The sequence below is a fragment of the Condylostylus longicornis genome, unplaced genomic scaffold, assembly GCF_029603195.1.
Source record: "Condylostylus longicornis isolate FDR11 unplaced genomic scaffold, ASM2960319v2 ptg000048l, whole genome shotgun sequence".
Lineage (NCBI taxonomy): Eukaryota > Metazoa > Arthropoda > Insecta > Diptera > Dolichopodidae > Condylostylus > Condylostylus longicornis.
The window spans coordinates 4,438,674-4,465,254 of NW_026578017.1; the positions used below are offsets into that span (position 1 = coordinate 4,438,674).

Consider the following 26,581-nt stretch of genomic DNA (forward strand, 5'->3'; position numbering starts at 1 on the left):
GTTTTCTAGTTTTTAATAGCAATATTTATAAAACTTAAAATTAAATTTTAGAATTATTGCTATTAAGCACTTTTACTTATGGAGCTCATCTTATATGTATTGTAAAAAACAACAAACATTTTTTATATAATACTAAAATTGTTCTAAAAGAAAGACAATGTGTTCATCCCAAAAATTATTTGTGCATAAGGATATTTTAATATGTATTACTTATAATATTTAGTTATAATTTTGTTAAAATAGAAACAAAAAATTAAATTCCAAAAAAGTATTTTCAAATTAATAGAAAAACAAGAACTAAAACGAAAAGAAAAGTAATAATATTCAAACTATCAATGAAAAATAAAGTTTCAAAAAATATTTGGGCGAGTTCATAGCGGTAGTTGTTGAAAATAACTCTGAATATATACACAGAATTCTATAGAATGATACCTGCTCTATACATAGGATATTTAAATAATGTCGGCCAAAAAATTTTGAGTTTGGCCTCTTAACACCTCCGCCTTGATGTTATAGAGAATTCCTTTGACTTTATGCAAAAACCACCTATCTAAAGAAACTGGTAGATCAGCCGAAGAAACATGGGAATACATGAACGAGAATAAAAACTCCAACTAAATAGAATCGTTTTGTAAGACGCCAAGGAGGAATACATTTTATTAGATATTGCAATTTTATTCCGATTTTAATTACAATATCAAATTTATTTTTCTTTATTTCATTCTTATTTAAGATTTCCTAATAATTAAAAATAATTTTTTGGGAAATCTATTTTCGACAAGTCTATTTAATATCCTGTACATGTTGATTCCTTTTCGATATTTTACGTCATGTTTATTATAATTGCAAGTCAAAAAATTTGATTTAAAAAAATTAAGCTTTTGTTGTTATTTGACTATAAAATGGCATATATAAATAATTAATTTTAAATTATCTTTTCAGAGGATTATGTTGTCAATTACAAAGACGTCATCGTCAGGCTCCACGTAAAGTATGTTCCTACTTTAAAGATCCGTTATTATGTATCGGCAGTGTTGCTGTTGATCAAATTAAACATGAAATTCAACATACAGCTGGTGAAAAGAGGATAACATCTGGTTATAAACACTACAATAATCTTAATAGTCTTAATAATCTCTAAATAAAAATATTATACTAAGAAAAAAAAAACAAACACACACAAGTAAATAAATAGAAATTTTCATGTACAAGAGCATACATAAAGCCGGAAAATAGTAAGGAAATACAATATAAATGGAAATAAAAAAAAACATATCAATAATGTTATACAGAATACTACACAAAAATATTTTTAATTTTAAAACAAAAATTATTAATTCTATATACAATTATTATATACAAAGAAAAAACAATATCAATTTAGGATATCGTTGACTTATCGTTGACTTATATAACCAGGAAAGAGTTTCAATATTACAAAAAAAAAAACAAACAAAAACGCAAAATTATCTTATAAAATCAATATCTAAAAGAAAATTAAAAAAAAAAATAAATATATATACATACATATCAATAGGATTAAGATGAAAGTAAAAAAAAAAGAACAAATACCTAAAAATAATATTTTGTGTCATCTTTATTTAAAAAAAAAAACCAAAATTAGATTATAAGTAGAGCTTATATATGTATATACACTTATATGTATACACAATCAATACATATCTATATACATATGGCTACACTCTCTAATTTATAAGAAAACTCTATATCAAATACATATCAAATATACATATGATTTATATACATATGCAATATATATTGTATATATATATATATATATAAATTTATATACACAATATTAAGACATTATATAAAATATAAAGAAAATTTAATGAAAAATTTCGGTAGGAAAAATAAATTAAAATTATGAATTATAAAAAAAAAATGAATTAAAAAATCCACATACACTGAAAAAAAAAACTGAAAATAAACTATCTCTGAAATATTATATGAAATTGAAAACAATGAAAATTCTATAAGCTTGCTTACATTCATATGATATAATATTACAATAAAATACTTAATAATTATTATCGTTTGAATTAAAAAATAAAAATTTTTCAAAATAAATAAAACAAAATATTTTTTTAAATATGTATATCTATAAAGACTACATGTATAATTTCTAATTTAAATTAGTTTGAATTCATGATTGCATTTTAAGGCCAGAACTACATCCGGAAAACCATTTTCTAACTTTAAGTTTATAATTTTGCAAAACTCCATCACAGAATTTTGAGTACAAAATTATAATTTCTTTGCTGCAGCTGTTGTACATAACCTAAAATATTTTGATTTTGAAAACTGAATCTAACATTTAATAAATAATGACATTCTTGTTTATTTAACTTTGAAAAATTTTAACTTAATATTAGCCTTTACTTTTAAAAATTTTGACTTATGTGCTATTATTGTTGCAAACAGAGGTTTTTGTTTACCGTACAAAGGATTACTAAATTTCTAGCACAGCAAATAGTATTAACTGATTTAAGTATTAAAAACCTTGAACACGAGCTTAATTTTATTTTCATATTCCAGCTTTCCTTTTTTTTTAATTTATTACATTTAACAGAAATCAAGAAAAAAAAAACAAACTAAAATTTTTTAAATTTTAAATGCAAAAATATTTTGTTTTTTTAATATTATGTGCAGCATTTATAATAATTAAATTCAATTTATTTTTAAATCTATACTTTTAGTGAAAATTTTTGTTTTAATTAAAACTATTATTTACACGTATAAAAAATTATATAATATCTAAATAAATCAAAATTGTAATTTTATTATAATAAAAATACTAAGAAAATGAAATGTTTCTATATTTATTACGTTAACAAATTTTTTAAATAAGAATTATTATATACAATAAAATGTGAACTTTAAATTCTTATATATACATATATACATAAAATATATATTATGAAGTCAATGATATTAATTATAATAGCGATATATATATATCTACATATACACAGATTAAATTTTATAAAATAAAATCAAAATACATATCAAATTATAAATTATTTATATAAATTTCCAATATATAAATTCATTTATGTACTTAATTATATATATAATAAAAATTAATGTATTTTTAAATAATGCGTAATTATTAAAATTCAAATTAAAAATCCTAATTTTTTTTCTTTTTTTTTTTATAAATGTTGTTACTTACCCTAAAATTTATTTAAATATTATAAATTCATATAATAATTCTTATTAATTAATAAAATTAAAAATTCAAAAAATAATGAAATAAAATCAAATATATATTAAATAGATATATATGATTTAGATATATATATATTTAAAAGATAAGATGAAAAGAAAACAAAAATGTTTTAAATAATATTTTATTATTAAATTAATATAAAATTAAAAATAAAGTGAAAATAAATAAACATATCATATTTTAAATATTATAAATAAAAAACCAAATCAATTATGAAATATGTGTATTAAACAAACAAATTAACGCATTATATATAAATATATATATATATATATATATATATATATATATATATATATATATATATATATATATATTGATTTTATTATTATATTAATTTTATTTTAACATTAATATATATAATTAAAACTAAAGCTATAAGCATACAATTTAAAAAAAAAAACGTAAATTTTTAAAGAAAAAAAAAATACTGGCTGAGGTAAATTAAAAAAAAAAACAACTTAATAAAAATTGAATTAACATAAGCAAATAGTTGCATAACAACATTGCGATATATATAAATATATAAATTATAAAACTTTAATATTTTATAATTATATAAAATATGCATATATGTACAAAAACTAATTACAAAAATTTTAAATTTGAGAAATTCAAAAAAACAAAATGAAATTAATTTATTTACAGTAATTTTTTATACTATATTTGATATATATATATATAATAAAAAATATATAAAGTATAAAATTATATTATTATGTATATTATGTACAAATATAGTAATAATTATTTTTAATTTTTCTATATTTGCTATATATTAAAAATTCTGGTATTTTTCTTAAATAAATTACATACAAGAATTGAATAAATAAATTACATACTATTTGTAAAAATTGCAAAGCAACCAAATTGGAAAATAAAGCAACAACAGTTAGTGCTATATTTATTAAAATATAAACAATTTTTTAATTATTTGAATTAAACTAAATATTCCACTAAATAAGAACAAAATAAATTTCTGTATCCCTGTATATTCTATATCTTTTATTTATATAAGTTATTCTATATCTCACGCGCCCAAAAATTACGCATATAAAAATATTTTTCTATACGAATTTATTGAATTTAAATAAATAATTAAATACAATTTTAGTTGAAAAATATTTTTTTTTCCATTGGAAAATTTTCTGTTTAATCTACAAATGTTAATTATACGGTATTTAAATATTTTAATAAAAAAATTATTAGCTCGACAAATTCTAAATTTTGCTCTCACTATTTGAATGCACGATTCTTATTAATTAAGCTACGCAATTTTGGTAATATTAGCAAAGTTATTACCAAACCATATTACATAATATATTGTTTGGTAATAAATTTGTTTCAGTAAGCTTAAATTTTTCTTCAAAAATTAAAGGAAATCTAACAGAAAAAAAATCAATTAACTAACTCGTTAAAATTTTAACGAGTTTCTAATATATTTTGTTAAAATTTATTTGTGTTATGTTTATACATAATCTCGTACTACACAATTTTATTTTACGATAAAATTTTTAAAATTTTTAGGATTTTTCTAGCTTTATATTGTTAAAATTTATTTTATTTTTTATTGAATCCTAAATTATGTTCTAGAGTTAAACAATTTTAAAGTTTTAAATTTATAAGAACAAATGAATGGTTTAATATAATTGATGTTAAAAAATTTTAACTTATAATTTAATTAGATATGTTTCAAAGTCAGTAATGTTTTAAATAAGTACACAATTAACTTGATAAACATACACACATAATATGTACATCAAGGTTTTGATATCAAAACCAAAAAAAGCCTAAATATATGCAGATTACCTAGATGTAAATTAATTTATGACAATATAGGTATGTATATAAGTTTTAAATGCCTAAGAAAGGGACACTTTTACAATGAAAAATCACTTAAATTTATGTATAAATTTTATTTTAATTTATAGTTTTATTATATATTATGTTAATAAAATAAAAGTATGTAATAACTAAAAGTACTTATTTAATATTAAAATATGAATTAAATACAAATGCTATATATATATTTTTTAAATATATATATATATATATACAATCATGTGTGCAGATAAATATTATGAATAAATTAATATTGTAAATGTATACATATATATATATATGTATATATGTATATATATTAACTTTGATTATGTGTATTTATATATACATATATATTACATATAAGCATATATATATATTTTATTTCGAAAATTTTATCCAGTAAAAATAACAAAAAATAAAAGCATTATTGAATGAAAAAATAAAAATTTTATTCTTGGTGTTAGTTATTATATAAATATACTATACATATAAATTACACATATCAAGATTATATTTTCAATTAATTAAGAATAAAAAAAACAAAAAAAGAACAAAATAAGTACCGCTAAAAAGAACTATAAATGAAAACAAAAGGATGGGAAGACCGAAATATGTGTTTTATTTTTATCATAAAATACTCTTGTGTTTATTCTATGCATATACACAGATGGAAAATACATATAAAAAAACCAAAATTCTACGCAATAATTAACTCTGAAATCTATAACTTAAAATAGATTTTGCTTGTCCATAAACGGTTCGTGATATAAAAAAAATAAAATAATTAAGATATTTTTGAAAATTCCGTTCTTATCTGACAGTTCTATAAAAAAAAGCAAAATATTACTTACGTCAAGGCATGAAAGAAATCTGAAATGGCTGTCCGGTTTTAAAACCAGAAAAGTTCTTAGAAAAAAGTTTATTTAAAAAAAATCATAGTGGGCAGCAAAGAAAATACAACTGCCAAAATTTTCATATTTATTACTGCTAATTCAGCTCTTTATACCCTCCTACTCTTTAAAAATAATTCTTTGGCATCTCGTTTTAATCTAACAGACATGTAAGTACTTACTATACTAGAAAAATTAGAACTGAATTTTAAAAAACATGGTAGATAGTACTTTTCTCTTGAACAAGTGAAAAAGATTTTATTGCATATTTTTCAGAGAAATATTAAAAATTAAAGGAAACATTAAAATAATTGTCGAATTCGACAATTAATTTTAACTAGCCATAATATAATTATATTTTTTTATGAAAGAATTATCGTTTAGCCTTTTACAGAAATTTTGCAATTTAGAAAAAATAATGCCGAAAATTGAAATTTTTCTTAGTTCGAGAAGAAATAATTTGAAAGGAGCAGAAGGTAAACAAAATATATTATATTTATTAATTTTTGCGACATTTAAAACGTAAGAGTTCTATAACGTACCGCCTAAAAGAAAAACGATTAATTTCAACAGCCATGTTCCCATTATAATATAAAGTTCGCGTCTAAACTCAGCATATTACGATATACAGTGACTGCGTTATGTTTGAATAATTTTCATTTAAAAAAAGTTACTAAACGAATTTGTTTAAAAACATTGCGAAATAATGAGTAAGAATATAATGAAAATGTTTTAATTAACGCGCGCAGGTTAATTATATATGAACTCTTTTGCTTTTACAGAAAGCTAAAAATATATTGAATATCCATTACGTTATGTTTTTGCAGTATTACAATTATGAAAATCTCTAACACTTAAATACATATATTGTTTAGCAACAAAAAACTTCTACTTGGGAAATGAAAATGAGTTAGCTCATATATTATTATTTTGATCTATCGAGAGCTTACTTTAATAAAAAATTTGGTTATGCGGTCATACGAACGACGAAAAGAATCACTTAAAAACGCTTTTAGCTTCAGTATTAAATCTCAAAAATAATATTAGCAGTGAAATTAAAATTTTTCACGTCAGAAAGGGAATATCATCATAGTGTGGATTAAAAACCCAACAGACTGTTTGAAGTATAACCACAGAAGTAAGTATGAAACATAATTGAAAAGAAAATGTCTGATTTGGTAAACGAAGTGATATGTTCTATATTGATGGCAAATATCAAATAATTCGGTCCAAGGAAAACAAACATTTGTTAAGCATAATAAGAATGTTATGGTGGTATGTTACATTAAAAAACTCTACATATGAATGGTAACCATCTACATGATTGGCATACAAATTTCATATACTTACGTATTCAAACGCTCTAAAATTTTTACATAAATATTTATCTTACCTTTCGAACATGTTTTAAATTTTATTACTCTGGGTTTATGAGGTCTACCTGCAGGTCAGATGCAGTTTGTAACTATCGCACATCATAAAACATAGTACATATAAAAAAAAATCTGATGTGATCAGCACATAGCCGACCGCAATACACATTACAGTCTAGTTAAGTGAAAATGTTATAGAATATTATAAAAATGTCTGTTAAGTACTTATTTCCAGTTTTTAGGACATTATTAAGCTTATAGTTAACATACCTAGATGTAAATTTGGCTCTTAGTAGAATTTCGCTTTGTGTTACCCGAATTCCCTGAAATGCTCGCCAGTTAGTTTCGGTAACAACCAGAACTCAAATATCAAATATCAGCCGAACTTGAGATACACGCGTCAAAACACAGACCGAAACTAATACAATTTTTTCAAAACCACCTTTTTTTTACTAAATATTACAAACAAAATATAAAATTTAATTAATATAACTTATAAATCTTCATTTTATTTTAAAACACAAAATAATAAGTATAATTTTTCACTAAATTTAAATTAAAATTAAATTTTAAACTACAAATAAAATTATTTTACCACACAGCGACACAGCCTTCCCGTATGAAATTTATATATGTATGTACTAAAGAAATGAATAGTCTTTTTTCTGAACAAAAAACTTTGGATACACACATATGCAAAAATATTAAGACGTCTTGTACATTATAGGAGTCTATGCGTAAATGCACATATGATTTTAAAATGCATAAATTATTTCAATACAGACATACATAAGAAGTCTCCAAGTTAGATGCTGGTTCCAAAACATGATAAAAGAACGAACCCAGATGAACAAACAACAACAAGGCACATTTTTTTCGATCTCCCGTACTAGTTATTAAGCCTCAAATTCAGTTTTTCTGAAAATAATTTTTTTTTATATTTTTTTTTCTTTAGATCTGTGAAGTTAGCGTGTTACTTCGTTCAAACTCATAAAAAATAAGAGTTCCGAAGTTACGTATGGTGAAATAAATAGTTTCACTTTCAATACCCCGGAAAAGAAACCACCTAAAATGAGATGTCAGATTCCCACTTTTTTCCTTTTATCATTTGCAAGTTAAATAACCAAAAGTTGGAAGTGAACGTTAGGGTCAAAATTTGTTTCGGAAGCGAGATAGTTCTAAACAAAAAAATTTGTAATTCTAAATTCTGGAAAAAAATCTGAAGTAGTTGTACTGTTTAAAAATCAGAAAAGTTCTTAGAAAAATGTTTATTTAAATGTTTGCTATATTAAATAAACATTTCCGCCAATATAGTAATCTATGAAGTGCAGCCAATATAGTAATATACTAATATTACTATATTGGCGGCACTTCATTTTCAAAAATACTTTCTGTACATTTCTTATTTAGCTACCCCACTACATACATGTAAGTACTTACTAATAAAAAGTTAAAACTGAATTTTTAAAAGCATGAACACCAACTTCACAGGTGTATTTTTTTCATAACTTGACAAATGTGACAGGTAGCGTTGATTTTAAATCCCATGAAAATTTATTTCTAACTAGACCTAATGTGCGTATACTTAACTTACTTTATTTTACGTACGCTTTTGAATAAAACTTTTTCTTTTTTATTAATTTCGAAAAAAAAATTAAATATTCCTGAAAATAAAGTTCAACCTCAAGTCAATTCATAATAACAACTATCAAAACTTGTTGAGCTGTCAAAGCACGGAAGCGGGGTATTGTAATGGAATATGATAAATGTGCACAACATTAGAAAATGGCTTTTAATGCAAATATTTAAATAAAAATATTGATAAATTTTAAAGCCATATTATAACTTGTAATAAATTTGCTAAAGTAGAACTAAACCAAATTCTAATCCTTTAAATTTAGTTAAAATTTATTTATTAATATTTTTTTATGTTTAAAAAATTCAATTTTACAATTATACGTCATACCAAAAACAAAAATCTTACTTCATTTATATATTTTCTTATCTCTTGTCATAATATAATCTCTTGTTTTTAATATTTTTTATTTCTCTTTATATTCTTAAATTCTAAAAAGTATAAAATTATAGGAATTCTTCTTATGTTTATAAATTTTATGGTATATATTAATTTTTTTTAATTGTCGTACTTAATTTTATATTTTTTAATTCATAATTAATATTTAAGTTTTATCATTTTCATAGACATTATTAATATTTATTATCTATAATTTTTAATGTAACATTTTTAATGTAATGCTTAAGTCAATAGTTTTTTATAAAATTTTAACTCATATATTATAAATACTAATTACATATGTATATGTATGAATATATTTGGAATCTATATGTATATATGTATGTATTTATTATATATACATTTAATATGTGTACATAAAGTGTTTATTTTAATAATCACTAAATTGGATAAAACTATTGTCTTCTATGTAAGAAGAATAAAGAAAATCTATAAAATAAAATTAATTATATTAATAACTACCAGAATAAGTCTAATATTTTGAAAACGATACTTGAAGAGCGAAGTTTTAATTAGACGAAAAAAAATTCACACTACAAAATAAATTTTAAAAAAACATTTTAAACATACTTTCATAAAGGATACTTTAAGATAAAGTTATTATTTCAAATCAATGATATTATTAATTTAGTATAACTTACATTAAAAATTTTATTTTTTTGATAATAAATTAGAATAAATTTTGAAGTTTAAATTTTAACGTAAAATAATTTATTAATTTTACAAATGTCACAAAAAGGGATTAACTATAATGTAGATAGCAGTGGATTAAACTTTCGCAAGAATAATTTACAATTTTTTATTTATACATTTTAATTTTTAAATTTGAGGATAGTTTTATATTATACTCAAGAATATTGTACAATAAATTCGAAAATCTACTATTTAATATTAAAAAATTAGTCGCATTAACCGAACAAAACAATTTCCGAATCAAATAAACAAAGAAAAAACAATTTGATAAAAGGATTTTAAAAGAAAAAAATATAAAATAAAAATAATATAAAAAACAAAATTTTTGATTTTATTGTTTATTTTCTGAAAATATTTTAAATATTTTAATTCTACAAAATAATTAATATTGTTATTTATTATATAACTTAACAAAATAAAAAATATTTTTTTAAAATTAACATTTAAAATTATATAACTTCATATTAATTTCAAAAATTAATAGTTTTTTAATTTATTAATTAAAAATAGTATAAACAAAATTTTAACATAAATTAAGAAATTAAGAAAACAAATATAAAATATGGTACCAGTTTCTGAAGTCATTATGAAATTTACATTTGGAAATATTTAAAAATGTTCAATATATTACATCGTTTTATTTAAAGATCTCCCATTCTATTTATAAAGACATTTATTTATTTTTCAACATAAAAGGAATTTTTAATTTTAAAAAATCGATACCGCGTCAATCGGTATTAATACAAATTTTTCTTTCGGTAGTATAAAAAAATATTATGTAGAATTAGCAGCAACCGTTCAAAAACCTATCAATTTTATAAACAAAATAATAAAAAACTGAGAGTTCCCACACCATAAATCCTCCTAGAAATGGAGCTGATAAAATCAGTATACTTTATGCCTCACAAAAGAGACAAAAATGCTATCAATAAACATTTTGGTACTATAATGTCCCTTTACGAATTATTGAGCTTGAACCACCTTGGTAAAGATTCTGTAATCTTAGTTTGCCAAGTCTTAACTCAAGATTTTACGGACATGCACTACGATTTAGATCCTAAATTGGAAAATATAAATGCGCAAAATAGAACTACAAAACTAAAACATCAAAATAAACACATAACTGTTTTTATTATGTTAACTACAAAAAATGAAAAATAAATATTTTGAAAAGTTGTGTATAATAACTTTTATATACGTATATATACAATAATAACTTTTCATTAATTTTAAAAATTTAAAACAGTACACGTATTTTTCTCTTCTCCTAGGCTCTTTCAAAAAGATTATAGAAAATTTAAAACAACGGGAGGTTATAAGTGCCATACCTACATATTTAATGAATAAGATACTGTTTGATATTACTTGAGATAATAGGTTCGTGTGGTTTTTCCTGGGATGATATTTATGATGAATTAGAGCGAGTCGACCTTCCAGAAAATATTGTAATGTTGCCTTCATTTGCTGGTCTTATGAAATCAAATAAAGTAACAGATCACAAACTTAATCACTTCGGCCGATATCAACATCGAAATTTTATTAAAAATACGTTTACTTTTAGGAATTTCCATCAAGTTTGGGCAAACATACCTTTACTCAATGCACATTGATTTTAGGAAATCCCACATCAAGTATTAAAATTTCAAATACAGCCTTAACTTACGCTTCTGCTTTGCGAAACTATATTTCATAAAAAGTAAATTCTCAAGTTAATCAACAAAAATCAGGAGATCAATAAGAAATCATTTCCAATTCAAAATGATAACTGAAATGTAAGTGGAATTTTAAGTCTCTGTCTTGGAAACATTTGCGAAAGGTTAAAGTACGCGGAAAATTTGGTCTTAAATATTGCAAAATGATAGTCTTTAACTATCATTCTCTTGACAAAGGGCCTTAACTAAATTAATGGGCAACCTGATTCTATGTATACATACGTTAGCAAAACTGTTTTGAAAATTATTACTTTGACACTTCTTTTAAACTTGTAAATGTAAACAATATTTAAGCCCAAGGCTTTATGAATACAACTTCTAAATTCAAATTGTTATATGGAAATATGCTATTTTAAAAATGGTTTAATCAGCTTAATTCTTTGATTTATATAATACGACAACTGAGCGAATTTTAAATTTCGTACTTAAAGTAATCTTCCAATCTAAAAGATTTTTTTTATTAATAATCTACTTAATTAAATAGTAGATTTTCTCTTTGAGTAATCAAATATTATCCAGTTGAACATTTGACATGAAAATAGTTCAAAATTGGATTTCAAACTTTAAGCATGGTGTAAGTAAACGAGAGTCATTAATTTTTACCATTTTGGTTTTTTTTTTCATTTTTACCATTCTGTTTTTTTTTTTGTTTTTTATATAATTTAAGCAATTTTGAAATTTTTGATAACTTTGTTATGTTTTCCATGTTACTCATTATTTTATATTATAATATATTATATAATTTAACTTAATGAATTGTTTAACATCTAAATATTTATAATATTATGGTGATTTCAAGCATATGTAATATGTATATAAACATTACAATTCAGAAAGAACCCAGACTTTACATAATTTTTGTAAAAATAAGTGTAATTTCGTTTTTATATTTATTAAGAAAATCTTTAAAAACGATGAATGTTTAAATATAGTTTTCATAATTTCAATTATATATATTTGAAATTCTAATAAATGTACATGTTTAAAAAGTTTATGCAACAAACTGCAGAAAATATATTTATGCAAATTTATTTTTGTATGTGATACAAATGATTTAAATACATTAATATATTTTATAAAATGTGGAAAAAAATATATTTTTTTCTTTTCTTTATTTACCTATGTTATTTAGACGCTTTCGGTTTATTCAAAAATTTTAAAAGATAATATTTTCTTCGCTTTACAATATGTTTACAATTTTCTCTTAGTTTTAACGTTAAACCCGGTTTTTTATTAAATTAATTTAATTTTTTTGTGCTTGTAAAGTAATCAAATTTAAGCCTACAATATGCAAATACAAATTGCAAATCGACCAATAATGAAGTAAGAAAACATGAAATACAAAATACAAATATATTTGACGAAAGGTTTTATAATAATTTTTATGCTCGTGTATATTTAAATAAGTTAAAAAAAAATTTTTTAAAAATATTAATAAGGGAGACTCTTTAAATTTTTAATAGAATTGAAAATATGAATAGTGCATGAATTTGAAATGCAAAAAATTATTATCACAACAAAATGTAATCATAATTACTTTAAAAAACAAATATAGCAGGTTATAAATGTAAACTTTCACACATGAGAAAAACTGTTCCTAAAAATTCCGATTCAGTTTTTAATTTTATATTTTTTACACATGTTTTTTAGTTAATGTATATATAATTACGATTATAACATTTTACATAATTATATTCACATTGTCCCTATTTATGATTTACAAATTAATACAAACATATTTACATGTTACATAATATATGCATATATTTACATTCTATAAGTTTACCTGAATTGTATTAAGTGTTTAATTATTCATTAGAAATAAAAATTTTGATTTTAATTTTTAACATTATTTTGTAATACCATTTTGGATACACTTTAAAATGCACATATTTGATAATAATAAAGTAGAATTAAAAAACTATAATATATTATGCAAGATTTGTCCAAAAATATCCTTCCTCTACAAATTTCTAATTTGATCTTTTAACATATCAAAAATACTAGTTGTAGTTTGTTATAAAATATGTATTATATCATTTTAAAATAAAATTTAATTCGATTTTTTCGGCTCCATTTAACGTCATGATTACATCGAAATCATTCAACTACTATGTCGATATAAAAAATATAAAACAAAGAAAATAAAAAAAAGAATTTGAATGAAAACCAATTGCATCATTTTGAAATAAAGTTAAGTAAATTATAATTTGGAGTGCGATTCGATAAATGTTAATTATATAATGTTTCATAATATATATAAAAATAAATAACATCTGCATATGTTTAAATATTAATTAATCATAGCACTTATAAAATGTAAATCAAATATCAATGGATAAAAAAAAATTTCTTTTGTACCTAAGTGGTTTTACAAAACAATACTTAAAAAAAATTAACTTCAACAAAATATAAAATCTATGTATAATCTCATTATCTAAAATCAGTCTTTATATTTCTTTGAATAAAAAAAATAATTGTATTTAACGGATTATTATTTTAGATCTGTATTGGAAAAATTATTCTTTTTATTTAACTTATCTTTTAATACATGAAAATGTTTGTATGGCAGTCATATTAGTTTTTTTTAAGGTATAAAAATAATTATTTCCCATTTTTGCAATAACTTTAAACGTAATGCTATTATATTTTATATGAACTTTTAAAAACTGAATCGGTTTAATTTTTATCTTCGAATAATATTTAAAAAAAAATACATCGATATAGTTTTAATTTTTACTCATTTATTTAAGCTGTTTAATTTTTAATTTTCAAAAATACGTTTAACTTATATAAAATAAATTTTCGTTACAACGTTAATTAAGAAGATTTAAAGTAAAAGCTAAATTAAGAAATTGTAAAAGAATATTTTATCAAAAATAATTGTTGCGGTTTATTTTTTACTTTTTTGATTTCCAATATTGATTGATTTCCAATATTTATACAAATTATTGAATTTGTTAATTATTTTAATAAAATACACTTTTCTTGTGCGTTTTACACTTTTTATATTGTAGCAATTTTACAATAAAAATAGAAATTGGATTTAAAACTCTTTCATATTTTGCCTTAATTTGGTAACAATGATAAATATTACTTTCAGTTATTGTTCTTCAAAATAAACTCGAAACATATTATATCTTGTGCCAAAATGCGCGTGAATAGAAACTATTAAATTAAAAAACCTTAAATAACGTAATAAGCCGCAATTATGTATGCACTATGTAATTTCATACATAAGTAGAATAATTAAACAGCTTTATTAAATTGTTTTACATAGTACAAAAGTAACTAAACTATATTTCTATAAATATGGGTTACTTATTAACATAATTTCACGGATAATTAATATTATGATGCCCATAAATACAATTACAACTAATACATACAATTATAACTAATATTTTATAAAAATTCTATTTACATGATACATGTACACATATAACGCAAAGATAATTAATATACTATTAACTTACTATTATATATTTCTGTAATATACGTTTATTTTTATTTTATTTTTTGTTTTTTTTTTTTTTGGTTTATTTATTGATTTTCAGTTTTTATTATATTCTTTCATATATAATTCTCAAAATTTTCAAAAAATGCCTTATCTTCATAAAATTTCCAACTTTGCTGATCAACATTTAATACAAATACTTCTTTAAAAAATGTAACACTCTACACCTCTACCACTTTCTCCACACTAAAGTTTCTTTTTTTTGTTTTGTTCAATAGTGAAATTTACAAACATTATTTTTAGTTTCTTTCCAACATTTATACACATTAAGTTTTTAAAAACTCTTTAATAAATCAATTTACGTACTTCTTCAATTATTATTTTTTTCTTCAAATATTCAATTACGAAATTACATACCTAAGTTTACAATTAAATATTATTTAATTTTTATATTATAAATTTTTTAAAAATTTAAATACTCTACATTTATAAAATTTTTTCTTCGACACTTATGTTAGCTAATGTCTTTTTAATTCTTAAAGCAGTTAATCTAGCAGCAGGGTTCGCATACCAACATTCTTTCATTACTTTTGCCATATTATGAAGAACATCAGAAGCATGCCATCGATTTGGTATATTTGGACGTATTTTGTCTATGCAAACAACCTTAAAATAAAAATCAGAATTAAAAATAAAATGGACCTTAAATTAAAAATAATAAAAAGTTTTTTTAAGTAGCAAACCTTCTCTTATTATATAAAATAATTTCAATAAAAATACTAGCAAAAACACATATAAAAAAAAGTCAAGTAGAAATATTTCGTTATACTAATATTAGTTCTTGTACTATGAGTTGTACAAAAAGTTATTATCGAAAACATCCTTCAGGCCACAATACTCAGAAATTTTAGTACAAAAATCACATACATATTGAATAAAAACGTAAAATATGTAATAAAAGCACTATATCTTAATAATCGAGAAGGTTAACTCTAATGAAGGTTAACTCTAACGATAATAGACTTCTATTTGAATTATTGATTTCGTTTTAAAATTAAAAACTAACCTTTTTCATTTCTTCTATTGATGGATCAGGTTGTACAACATCATAATATGGCAATTGATAATCATCATAAATCATGCCCATATTACACCGTCTAGCTATTTCCCACAATATTAAACCGAATGCATAAACGTCAGCTCGTTTATAAGAATCAAAATGGTTTGCATTTAAGGTTTCATCCAAAACTTCTGGCGCCATATAACGTTTTGTACCAACACGATGTGTTGACGGAATATCAACGGAATCATCTTTGTCCACATGCCTAACAGCTAAACCTAAATCAGCTATAGCACAACTTAAATTATTTTTAACCAAAATATTTTTTGATTTCAAGTCACGATGAGCTATCGCTGGTTTACCCCTAGTACCTAAAATATCCATATGTAAATGAGATAACCCAGTCGCTATTGACAGTGCCATTAACAACATAGTTTTTGTGTCAACAGTATGGGCTGTTAAATAATCAAACAGTGAGCCATTATCATGATAATCAGTCACAAGCCATAATTGAGTCCATGTTCCATTATCTGAAAAAAAAAAAAATTTATATTTACAAATTTCGAAGATTAAAAATTGCGTATCAAAAATTTTAGGAATTTATATACATATATCAAAAAGTACCAGAACTTTTTCCAATTTAACAAATAGTACCTTTATTATCTGCTGCTATAAAACCTAATATATTTTCATGGCGTAACATTACAGTTTGGTATATTTCAGCTTCTCTAAACCAAGATGACTCCTCCCGACTTGAAAAAATTTTCACAGCAACATTTTCTCCACGCCATCTGCCTCTCCATACCTCCCCGAAACGACCCTTTCCAATTACATTACATAACTGAACTTGCCGAGCAATTGAACGTTGTACTAACAATGGCAAACCAGCTAAAATTATTTTTTTAAAAGAAACCTTCATAAAAATTCAGTTGCGCTATATAAGAATATAAAAATACTAACCTGAGCCTGACCCAGATGTTGTCATCTCTATGATATCCTGAATTGTATTACCATTTAAAATAGGGTCGCATACAGAATCTTCTTGTGGATATGGTCTAGCCGTAAGCATCCGCTTACGTTTTTGTATATACCAATACATCGTAAATATAATTAAACATAAAAAAAATGTTGCACCAAATATTATAAATACTAAATGCCATGTTGTAAGAGCAGTTTCTGGTAGAAAATCTTTATTTTTTATTTTTTTGTTTGTAAGTATAAAAATTAATAATATATTAGTTTTTGGAAAAAAAAATATTTTTTAAAATGACATCAAATAATTTTTCTTTTTTCTTAAAAAAGCAAATATAAAATTAAGTTATGGAAATTATAGCAACCAAGAAAACAGCAAGCAAAAGCAGCATGCGTGAATTAAATTAGTGAAACAAAAAGAGCAACAAGATTCCCAAAAACCATGCATCAATAGCGTTGTTAAAACAGTCAACTACTTAAGTTAAAATTAACCAGGAAATGAAAATGAAAGACATCTTTGCATTTTTAATAAACTACTTCAAAATATAACCGCATAGTAAACATCAATTCTGAGATAATCATGGAAATTTTTTGTAGACCATGCCTCAAAAAATCACTTTTCTTTTAAATATTCTGTAATAAAAATAAATTGTTTGTCACTTGTTTAAGGAACAGAACATTTAACTGAATTTTTCAATTTTGAAGTTATGGTTAAATACGTACATATATAAAACTATACTGATGATAAACTATACTTGATTTAATTTAAATTACAAATATTTCAAAGTAAATAAAAAAAAATTATACAACAAAGGCAAAAGGAAATATTTTTTTAATTTTATAAGAAAATGGTTTAGAAAATTATTACATAATGTCTTTTTAACAATATTAATATTATATCAGTTACATAAGTCACATGAAAAGCATCGCACTCTGTAAATAAGCACTGTCAGTACATTCGTTTCAAAAATTTGTTTACCCCTGACTTTATTGTGTTTGCTTATATACATAGCTAAAGTATGTACCGAAAGTTTTATTTAAAAATTGTATACAATTATAAAATTTGTAAGATTTTATAATTAAATATGTTTTTATCACAAAACTACAAGTGTTCAAGTTTCTAAAACGTTATACAAAAAGAAGAGGAAAAAATATTGATGGCTAATTTGATTGAAAATTTTGGCCTTTCAATTCATAAAACTTGACCCATGTACATGAAATTTTGGAAGAACTCATAAATCTAAACTGTTTTATTATAAATATAATTAATGTTTACAAGCTATAATGAATTTAAAAATTTTTGGCTTTCCTGCCGGTGATTTCGTGTCTGTAATTGAAAGACAAAAGAAAACAAAAAATTATACCCACATGAAGATCTTTTAAAAACTGGGCAAGTTCAGCCAACTTAAGTGGTTAGTTAATTATCGCTGCAGAGCTGAAAACCACCGAACGGTTTGCAGAACTTTATTTTTGTTTTAAGAAAATATGACATTTGGTATGAATAACGGTTGTCAGTTTTATATTTCTTTATTTTTAAATTTAAAAAAAAACAAACAGAATGGAGAATAATGATGGTAAGTAATAAAAAGTAGTTTTGTTTTATAATAATACAAATTATAATTTAAAGAAACTAAGTTTGTAAAATGTTAACTATATTTTTAGAGTCTTACATAAACGTAGAAAATTACTTGATAATTTTAAAGCGCTTAAGTTGGCTGAACGCACTCATTACTTTACATAAAAATTAATAATTAAAATAGTTTTAACTTTTATTTTAACATTACTGTTGTAGTTTTTTTTTTTAAATGCTTCGTTTTAATGATATTGGTTGAAAATTTCAAATAATATCATTTTTTCTAAATGCTTGACCTATCATGAATTACGGAATGAAATTCGGAAAATTAATAATGTCATATTGCCAATTCCGAATTATTAAAACTCTGCTCCGAATATTCCCAACAGAGTAATCAAAAATTACATTCGTAGTAAAAACAAATGTCAAAAGTCCACGAGAGAGATAATAACTCTTAATAGAAATTTAAAGAGAGCCGTTTAGTTTGCATTTCCTTTAACAACACAGCTCTCATGTGTCGTAGACTTCAAAGAAAAGTTCAGTGAGAGAAAAAAACAATTACTAAGTTGGTAATTCGTAGGGTTCTACAAGTGGAATTCATGATAGGGCTGTGAATTCGTAAAAGCCCCAAAGGAAATGGGGCTAAAAACATTTTTCGAAATTGTATTTCTTAAAAGTTTATGATTCGCCTATTGAATAATTTTAATAATTCTATAATTTAATTTCAATCATTTTTTATGTAAAAAAAAGCGATATACAATCTTCCTTTTACGATATTTTTTCGTAACATTTCAGTTTTCAAAATTTTCATACAAGTTTATATTAAAATTCCTATGAGCAACCAAGCACACATTCAGCGTTAAATTTGAAGATAATCAACGTAATTTTTAAACATTTTTTCACATAATAAAATCGATCACATTTTAATTATCCTAATGTTTCCGAATGAAAAGTAACACTATGCAAAACAGAACATAATAAAATGTTTATGTAATTGTAATAATAATAAAATGAATTTATTTAGAAATAAAATAACATTAAACATATAAAATACATACAAAACACTTAGATGTTTTTATAAATGAAAAATTAAACATAAAAACACGTAAAATATGATTATATATATATATATATATATATATACATATATATAGAAGAATACTATATATATTATAATTATATGTGTTTCACATAAATATACACATAACATATTTATCCCCCAAATAGACAAAAATTTCCTCGTTTTCTTAAATATCTTAATTCACAAAAGTTCATGTGTTGTTCCAATAAAAATAAATGAGAACGATGAATATTCTTTTGATTGATGAATTTTTCATAAAAATATTTTTTTGTAAATAAGTTTCATTTCTTTAACGCATGAATATAACGTATACTGATAAATTAAAAAAAAAATGGTAGTAGTTTGACACTACTATATATGAGACAACATTGAATTATTTTGAGGAAAAATTTCTGTTTGATAATTATTATTACAAATGTATATATTTGGTACTATCAAAGCTCACCTGAGATCGGTAAGGTAAAATTTGCTTTTGTGTTACAAAAATTTTGGTTACAACATTTTCGAGCTAATGACTTTTTTAAATCTATAAAATCACAGATTGCTGGAGCATCAGGATTAATGAATTCGTCAAAACATCTAAGTAAAATATTTAGTATTTTTTAGTTCAATTATTATACAATTATTATAATGACAAATTTCATTTATAAAATACTACCATTTTAAAAATAAAAAATTTTTTATACATATTTTGTAGCATGATAATATAATTGCAACCCACCTTGTCTTACAAAATACATTTTAGAAATTTTTAAGAGACTTTCTTAAAGTCTTTCAAAAAATAGAACTTAAAGTTGTAAGAGGATTATTGATGCAAAACTTTCGTATAAACAAAAGATGCCTTACTTGGATACAAGTAACTAACCTACAAACATCTTATTCATCTTCAATATGGATTGTATTATTGCTTTATTCATCCAAATGTTAAAATCAAATATAAATGAAATACATATTTGAAAGTAACATAATTTCGTTAAAATTATTGATATATTTTTACAAAAGTTGCTTGAACAAAAAATATTTGCTTCCAAGATAATTTGCAAAAAAAAATACACAAGAAACTATTATTTTTATTTTTAATAGCCAACATAGATCTTCATAGGGTAATCAAAAGAGACAATCAAATCCTCGAGAGTTAAAGAAATTTATGAGTCAATATTCTTGGACACATTACCTTAAACAACATTAATAACCTATTTCAAACATTTTAACAAAATCCCCTCACAGATCAATTGTATTTGCAAATTAATATAATCGTTAAAAACAATAATAATAGTTAATAATCATAAAATTTTAAATATGTTTTTGCAGTTAAATTATAATAAATTGAAAATTAATTAATAAAAATATTGAAATGGTGAAAACTATTTTCGTAATCAAAGAGAATTATAGCAATTTTCTACGTAATAAACGAATATGCATTTCAATTCATACTTTTGTGCACATTTAGAATAAAAAATATAAATTGAAAAAGGTAAAAGAAAAAATGTCCTGGTAAAAGAAAATGTAATTTTAAATTCTACTGCTTAATTACGTACATAACACCATATAATATTAATGTAGCTTTAAAACCAAGATAGAAAATATCAATTCAAAAAATAAATTTCTAGAAATAAAAAATAATAAATTTTAATAGAAAAGATAATAAACCAAAATATTCTAGTAAACATTAAAAATTTTGCTAAAAAAATTAAAATATGATTGTATATATTTATATATATGTATAATATTTATATATTATATTATACACATATTAGTATGCAAAATTTTGAATTTCCTATTTGCCTTTATAATTATTTTTTGATCTTAAGAAATTTAATTCAGTACCTGTTTTAAATTCCAATTTTAATAATTCATTTTTATTACAGTAATCTGTATTACAGCATTGAATTCTAAAAAATTTTTTTTTCTCCTTGCTAACTAAGCATTCTATTGGTTCAGATCTTTCAATCTCATATGTTTTATGGATACACCTGTATGTAGGGCATTTATTTATATAAAAAATTTAGATAATTTTTAAAAGTTAATATAGGATATGCAAAATAGTACAAAATTTAAAAAAAAATATCTTCAATATTTTATTCCAAATTCATATTATTTTAGTATTTAAAACATATACATATATGTATATGTACAACAAATTCAAAAAAAAATAGAGACACTAACTAACGCTGGAAACTATTTTCAATGTTCAGTTATTTAGTCACAAGTTGATTTTTTGAGTTAGTAAGAGAAAAAAATTCGCTTAATTACGGGCTTATCAATAAATCAGTACTTCAAATACTTGACTAACGTAAAAGAAAAATTATTTATTTTTTTTTCAAATTTTTACACTAAATATTTTATTAATCTACTGCTGAAAGAATAGCACACTAAAAATATTTTCCTTTTCCTTTTAAAGAAAACTAAGTTTAGGGTTTCATATTCAAAAATATTCAATTCAAAGAATAAAAATTATTACAATTACTTTATTTTTCAAAGCATTTGAATATTTTTGCAAAATATTACATTTTTTATGGTAAATGGCTATTTGAACGAGCGCAAAATATTGAGCGTAGAAAAGAAAAAAAAACCACATTAATATTTTTTGATTATTTGGCATTTAGATATTATTTATGATTTTTAAAACTTTGTTTTAGTATGGGATTCAATATTTAAAAAAAAAGAAATTAATCATAAAACAAAAAAAAAACATTTATACAGAATTTATCAATAAAAAAAATGGTTATATATGTATCGATGGTTTAAAATGCATTTATTTTATATTTTTTACTCATGACTTAATAAATTTCGCACCTTCAACATGTTCTTGGGCAGTTTTTATTTTGGCTGGGAAATCCATATTGCACATATCAGAATGGTCACAACAATACATAGTTTTATTATTGCATAAACGTAAAGGACCTTCCGGATCGGGGAGAAATTTATGTCTGTGAAAACAACTGAAGTACACGTATATATATGATGTTTTATTGTTGTTTATACAAATCCGCAAATAAAGTATTTTATACGTAATAATCTACTAACTCTTTTATAATCATTATAATATCAACATCGTTTGATCAAAAAATATTTTGAATAAAAAAGTATTGTTAGTTTTACAAATTTTCATAATATTTCGTCTAAATTAAGAAATTTTTTCTATAGAGCTACCAAATACTACCAAAGAATAACTGAATTTCGTCGTTAACTCAATTATTGCTAAACTTTCTTTTTAAAAGCCTTTTGTAATGAAAATCTTTTGTACCAAATACATATTATTTATGAATGTATATAATTTTATTTACTCTAACTTTATATAAAAATTGAAAATATTTATAATATAAATGTGAAATGAAAAACGAATAATATGAAACCTTTCTTTAAATTAGAAATCTCTCGGACACAACGATCTTCCATTTGTAATATATTGTAGTTTGAGATTTTAAGAACGCAAAGTTTTATATATTGTTTTATTTGTGATTACTCGTACTATTTATGGTTATGAATGATTTGAATTCCAATTCTGTTTTATAAAACTCATTTTATAGGACTGTCAAACAATAAATTGTGAATTTTGTTGTAGTTTTGCATGTTCGAAATCTATCTCTAAATTTAAAACTATTTTTGTTCAAAGCTATACAAAAATATTTATAGTAGTGGTTGTTCTACATTTCACTTTATACGAAATCAAATACTGAAAATTAAATTTGGTTAAAGATTAAAGCTCTTGGAAACAAAACTTAAAAAATTCCGACCGAAATTTAAACAGCCACGCTTTTTTAGTTTTAAAAATTGAAATTTATTCTTAACTTATCAACATGTAGCTACTATTAGTCTTTGATATCTTTTCTAGAAAAGATTCTAAGAATTAAAATTATTTTATTCTGTTTAAAAAAAATATCTATCGAATTAATATTTAAAAAAATTATAATATTAATTAAAAAATAAGTAATTTTATAATTTTTTTTTCATAGTTTCTTGTACTTTATTTTAATTCGAAATGTTAAACTTAAATTAATTTTTATATGTATGACAAGAAAATTAACATACCTGTAGCTATAAACCAATTCATTTTTAACTAGATCCTTTTCAACAGATGTAAAGCAAACACCATCAGTTTCACAAACATGATTATCATCCTTGCAATAATCACAGTGACACTTCAGAGATTCTAAAAACAAAATATTTACATATATTATAAAAAACATCTTATTCTCCTTTTTTGTTTCTATTATACTTTTTTTAGGTGCTTGAGATACCATAGCCAATGGAGGATTTATGGAATTGTTCTCTGAGTTACTCAATATTAAATTTCCTGTTTCCGTTTCATTCGGATTTAATAAATTAGATTCCGCTTTTATATCACTTTGATATTTCATTTTAATTTTAGTAGAGTCTATGGTTTTCTCAGACATTACTAAAAAAAAAAATTTGTTTTTTATTTTCTTTTAATGTTTTAAAATGTTCATAAAGAAATATTACATGAAGCAGGCGATTCTGGAACCATATCTTTTGAGTTCTTAACTAAAATACCTTGGTGAATATTATATAAATTATTTGTAGAGCTATTAGCAATGTTAGATAATTTTGTTAATCCTATTGATATTTCATTTTCATTTGTGTCATTTACAATTATTTCATTATTTTTAACAACTGAACCTGAAAAAATTTTAATTTTAATTTTACACTTCATAAGGAAACAGATTTATTTATGAAAAGCTGAGTTATCTGTAGACTTCAAATATCAGGGATTGGCAAGAAGAACTTACATTTTTTTTTGCTTTAAATTCATATTTTCATCTTTTCATTTCACAGAAATATTTTGAAATGAAAAAGGAAATTCAGTTCAAAAATGTTCGCTTTAAAATGCTAAAATCTCACTTTTAAATAAAAAAAAGAAATTTTAGAGTAAAAGCCGAGACCGTAGTTAAAAGATATTTTACAAATGCATATGTACCTATGTGCGTCAATCTAATTAGTTATTGAATACATACTATTTGTTTGAAGGATATTGTATAATAATTTTAAGAAGGTAGTAGGTGTACCTTACTGGATTTCAGAAATATTTACGTAATTACGAACTTAATAGCTTAATTGTTTAAAAATCGCTGATAAATGCATTTTGAGAAAAGCCAAATTTCATGCACCGAGTGGATCCAACCTTTTCATCCACAACAAAAATTGACTAAAATTTTCTTAAATACAAAAAAAACCCAAATTATTTCTAAATTATAGTAAAAATAATATTTCTTCTGAATCGGATAAGAAATACTAATAATGAAACTCAGCGTAATTTTTCTGCATTTTGCTTCTAATGTAATTGTAGCAAAATTTTAATTCTTAGCTTTTTTGTTTTTTATGTGAAGTATAGCTAAATCGAGTTTGGTTGGAAGAATTTTAGCCTTAAAAAAATTTAAACTAGGTACCAAGTTATTGAGCTATTCTTGTGTTCAATATAATATGCAGAGACACATCTAATTTATATAAAACATGGTTTAATGTACGAATACTCTAAGTAGTACAATAGGCATAACATATGTAATGTGCGTAAAAGCTAATTATAATATGAACATAAATAACAATAATAGTATAGGATAGTTTATATGTAGGTGTAAAAATAAACTTGTTATGCATATTTTTAAATAAAATACATACGTTATTAATAATAGTATACATATGTACATTTCCGAGTATATTAATGTATGTATGACGTTAATTGCTTATTTTCTATAACGTAATGTAATGTAAATAAAAATTTTTACTTATCTGCCTTATTTCATCAAAAAGATTTGAATAAATAATCTTTTTACTTTGCACCCCACATTGCCTACTTTATATAAATAATTCGAAATTTTCGTGTAATAAAATATTATGAATTTTGAGATAAGATTAATAATAATAAACATAATAGATGGCTTAGTTAAATTTGTTAACACAAAACTGAATACATTTAGTCAATGGAGTAAATCCAGAATAAGATTACATGGGTAGGTACTTACATGGCAATTACAAACATTTAAATGCAAATATAACATGTTATAATCTTTACTTAAATAAAAAAAAATAAAAATTTTAAAATCTTAAGTATGTATGTTTGTTCTTTGAAGGAGCATAAGTTATAGCCGCAAAAGCAAACTTTTTTAATCTAAATACTTTCTGGTTCTCTTGCAATTTTCAACCTAAATTTACGAAATGTTTAAGGTAAAAAAAATTTACAATGATTTGTAATACATACTCACCTTTAACTAAAAAAGCAATATTAAAAATACTAAAACCAAAAAAGATACAATTTTTGTAAATGTTAAAAAAATTTATGATATGCATAATTTCGCAAAAAAAAATTTTGTAATTTTTTATTCTAATAAAATGAACTCAAATAAGCATTTCAGACTTCTGCCATATAATTATTATTGTTTAAAAATGATATTATTTTTTATAAATTTTTTTAATTAAATAATTGCTGCACTATATAAATATTTTTTGCTTTTAAGAATCATTTACATTTAATACGCAAAAGCGATCATAAAATTGAAAATTTTATTTCTAATCGTCATATTCCAGCTTTTAATTTTTTGTAACTAAGTAATTTATAATTTTAATGTAAATGTTAATTAATAGTAATATTTTTTTTTAATTTTCAATTACAAAAATTTTGCAAAAGCCATTTCCTCTTTTT

General features: G+C 22.3%; 2 protein-coding genes across 4 annotated transcripts in view; one reads left to right on the forward strand and one right to left on the reverse strand.

The window, feature by feature from the left end:
- The window catches only part of LOC129610959 (ITG-like peptide), a 77,668-nt gene extending 74,691 nt beyond the window's left edge, over window positions 1-2,977 (forward strand). The window contains exon 6 of the mRNA XM_055523812.1: window positions 943-2,977. Coding sequence (XP_055379787.1) covers window positions 943-1,141 — 199 coding nt within the window. The 3' untranslated portion in view covers window positions 1,142-2,977. The remainder of the gene's footprint in view (window positions 1-942) is intronic.
- Window positions 2,978-14,766: 11,789 nt separating this feature from the next.
- Window positions 14,767-26,235, reverse strand: LOC129610741 (TGF-beta receptor type-1). Of its 3 annotated transcripts, none has more exons than XM_055523417.1 (9): window positions 26,145-26,235; window positions 24,388-24,564; window positions 24,143-24,322; window positions 23,956-24,076; window positions 20,369-20,502; window positions 17,258-17,485; window positions 16,952-17,185; window positions 16,304-16,827; window positions 14,767-15,903 (listed from the first exon to the last, which is right to left on the reverse strand). In XM_055523417.1, the coding sequence occupies exons 1-9, from the start codon at window positions 26,227-26,229 to the stop codon at window positions 15,724-15,726; spliced, it is 1,863 nt and encodes a 620-aa protein (XP_055379392.1). In that variant the 5' UTR covers window positions 26,230-26,235; the 3' UTR covers window positions 14,767-15,723. The 3 variants fall into 3 exon arrangements, with proteins under 3 accessions (XP_055379392.1, XP_055379390.1, XP_055379391.1); XM_055523415.1 differs by lacking the exon at window positions 20,369-20,502 and adding an exon at window positions 21,751-21,896; XM_055523416.1 differs by lacking the exon at window positions 20,369-20,502 and adding an exon at window positions 22,720-22,865.
- Window positions 26,236-26,581: the final 346 nt, after the last annotated feature.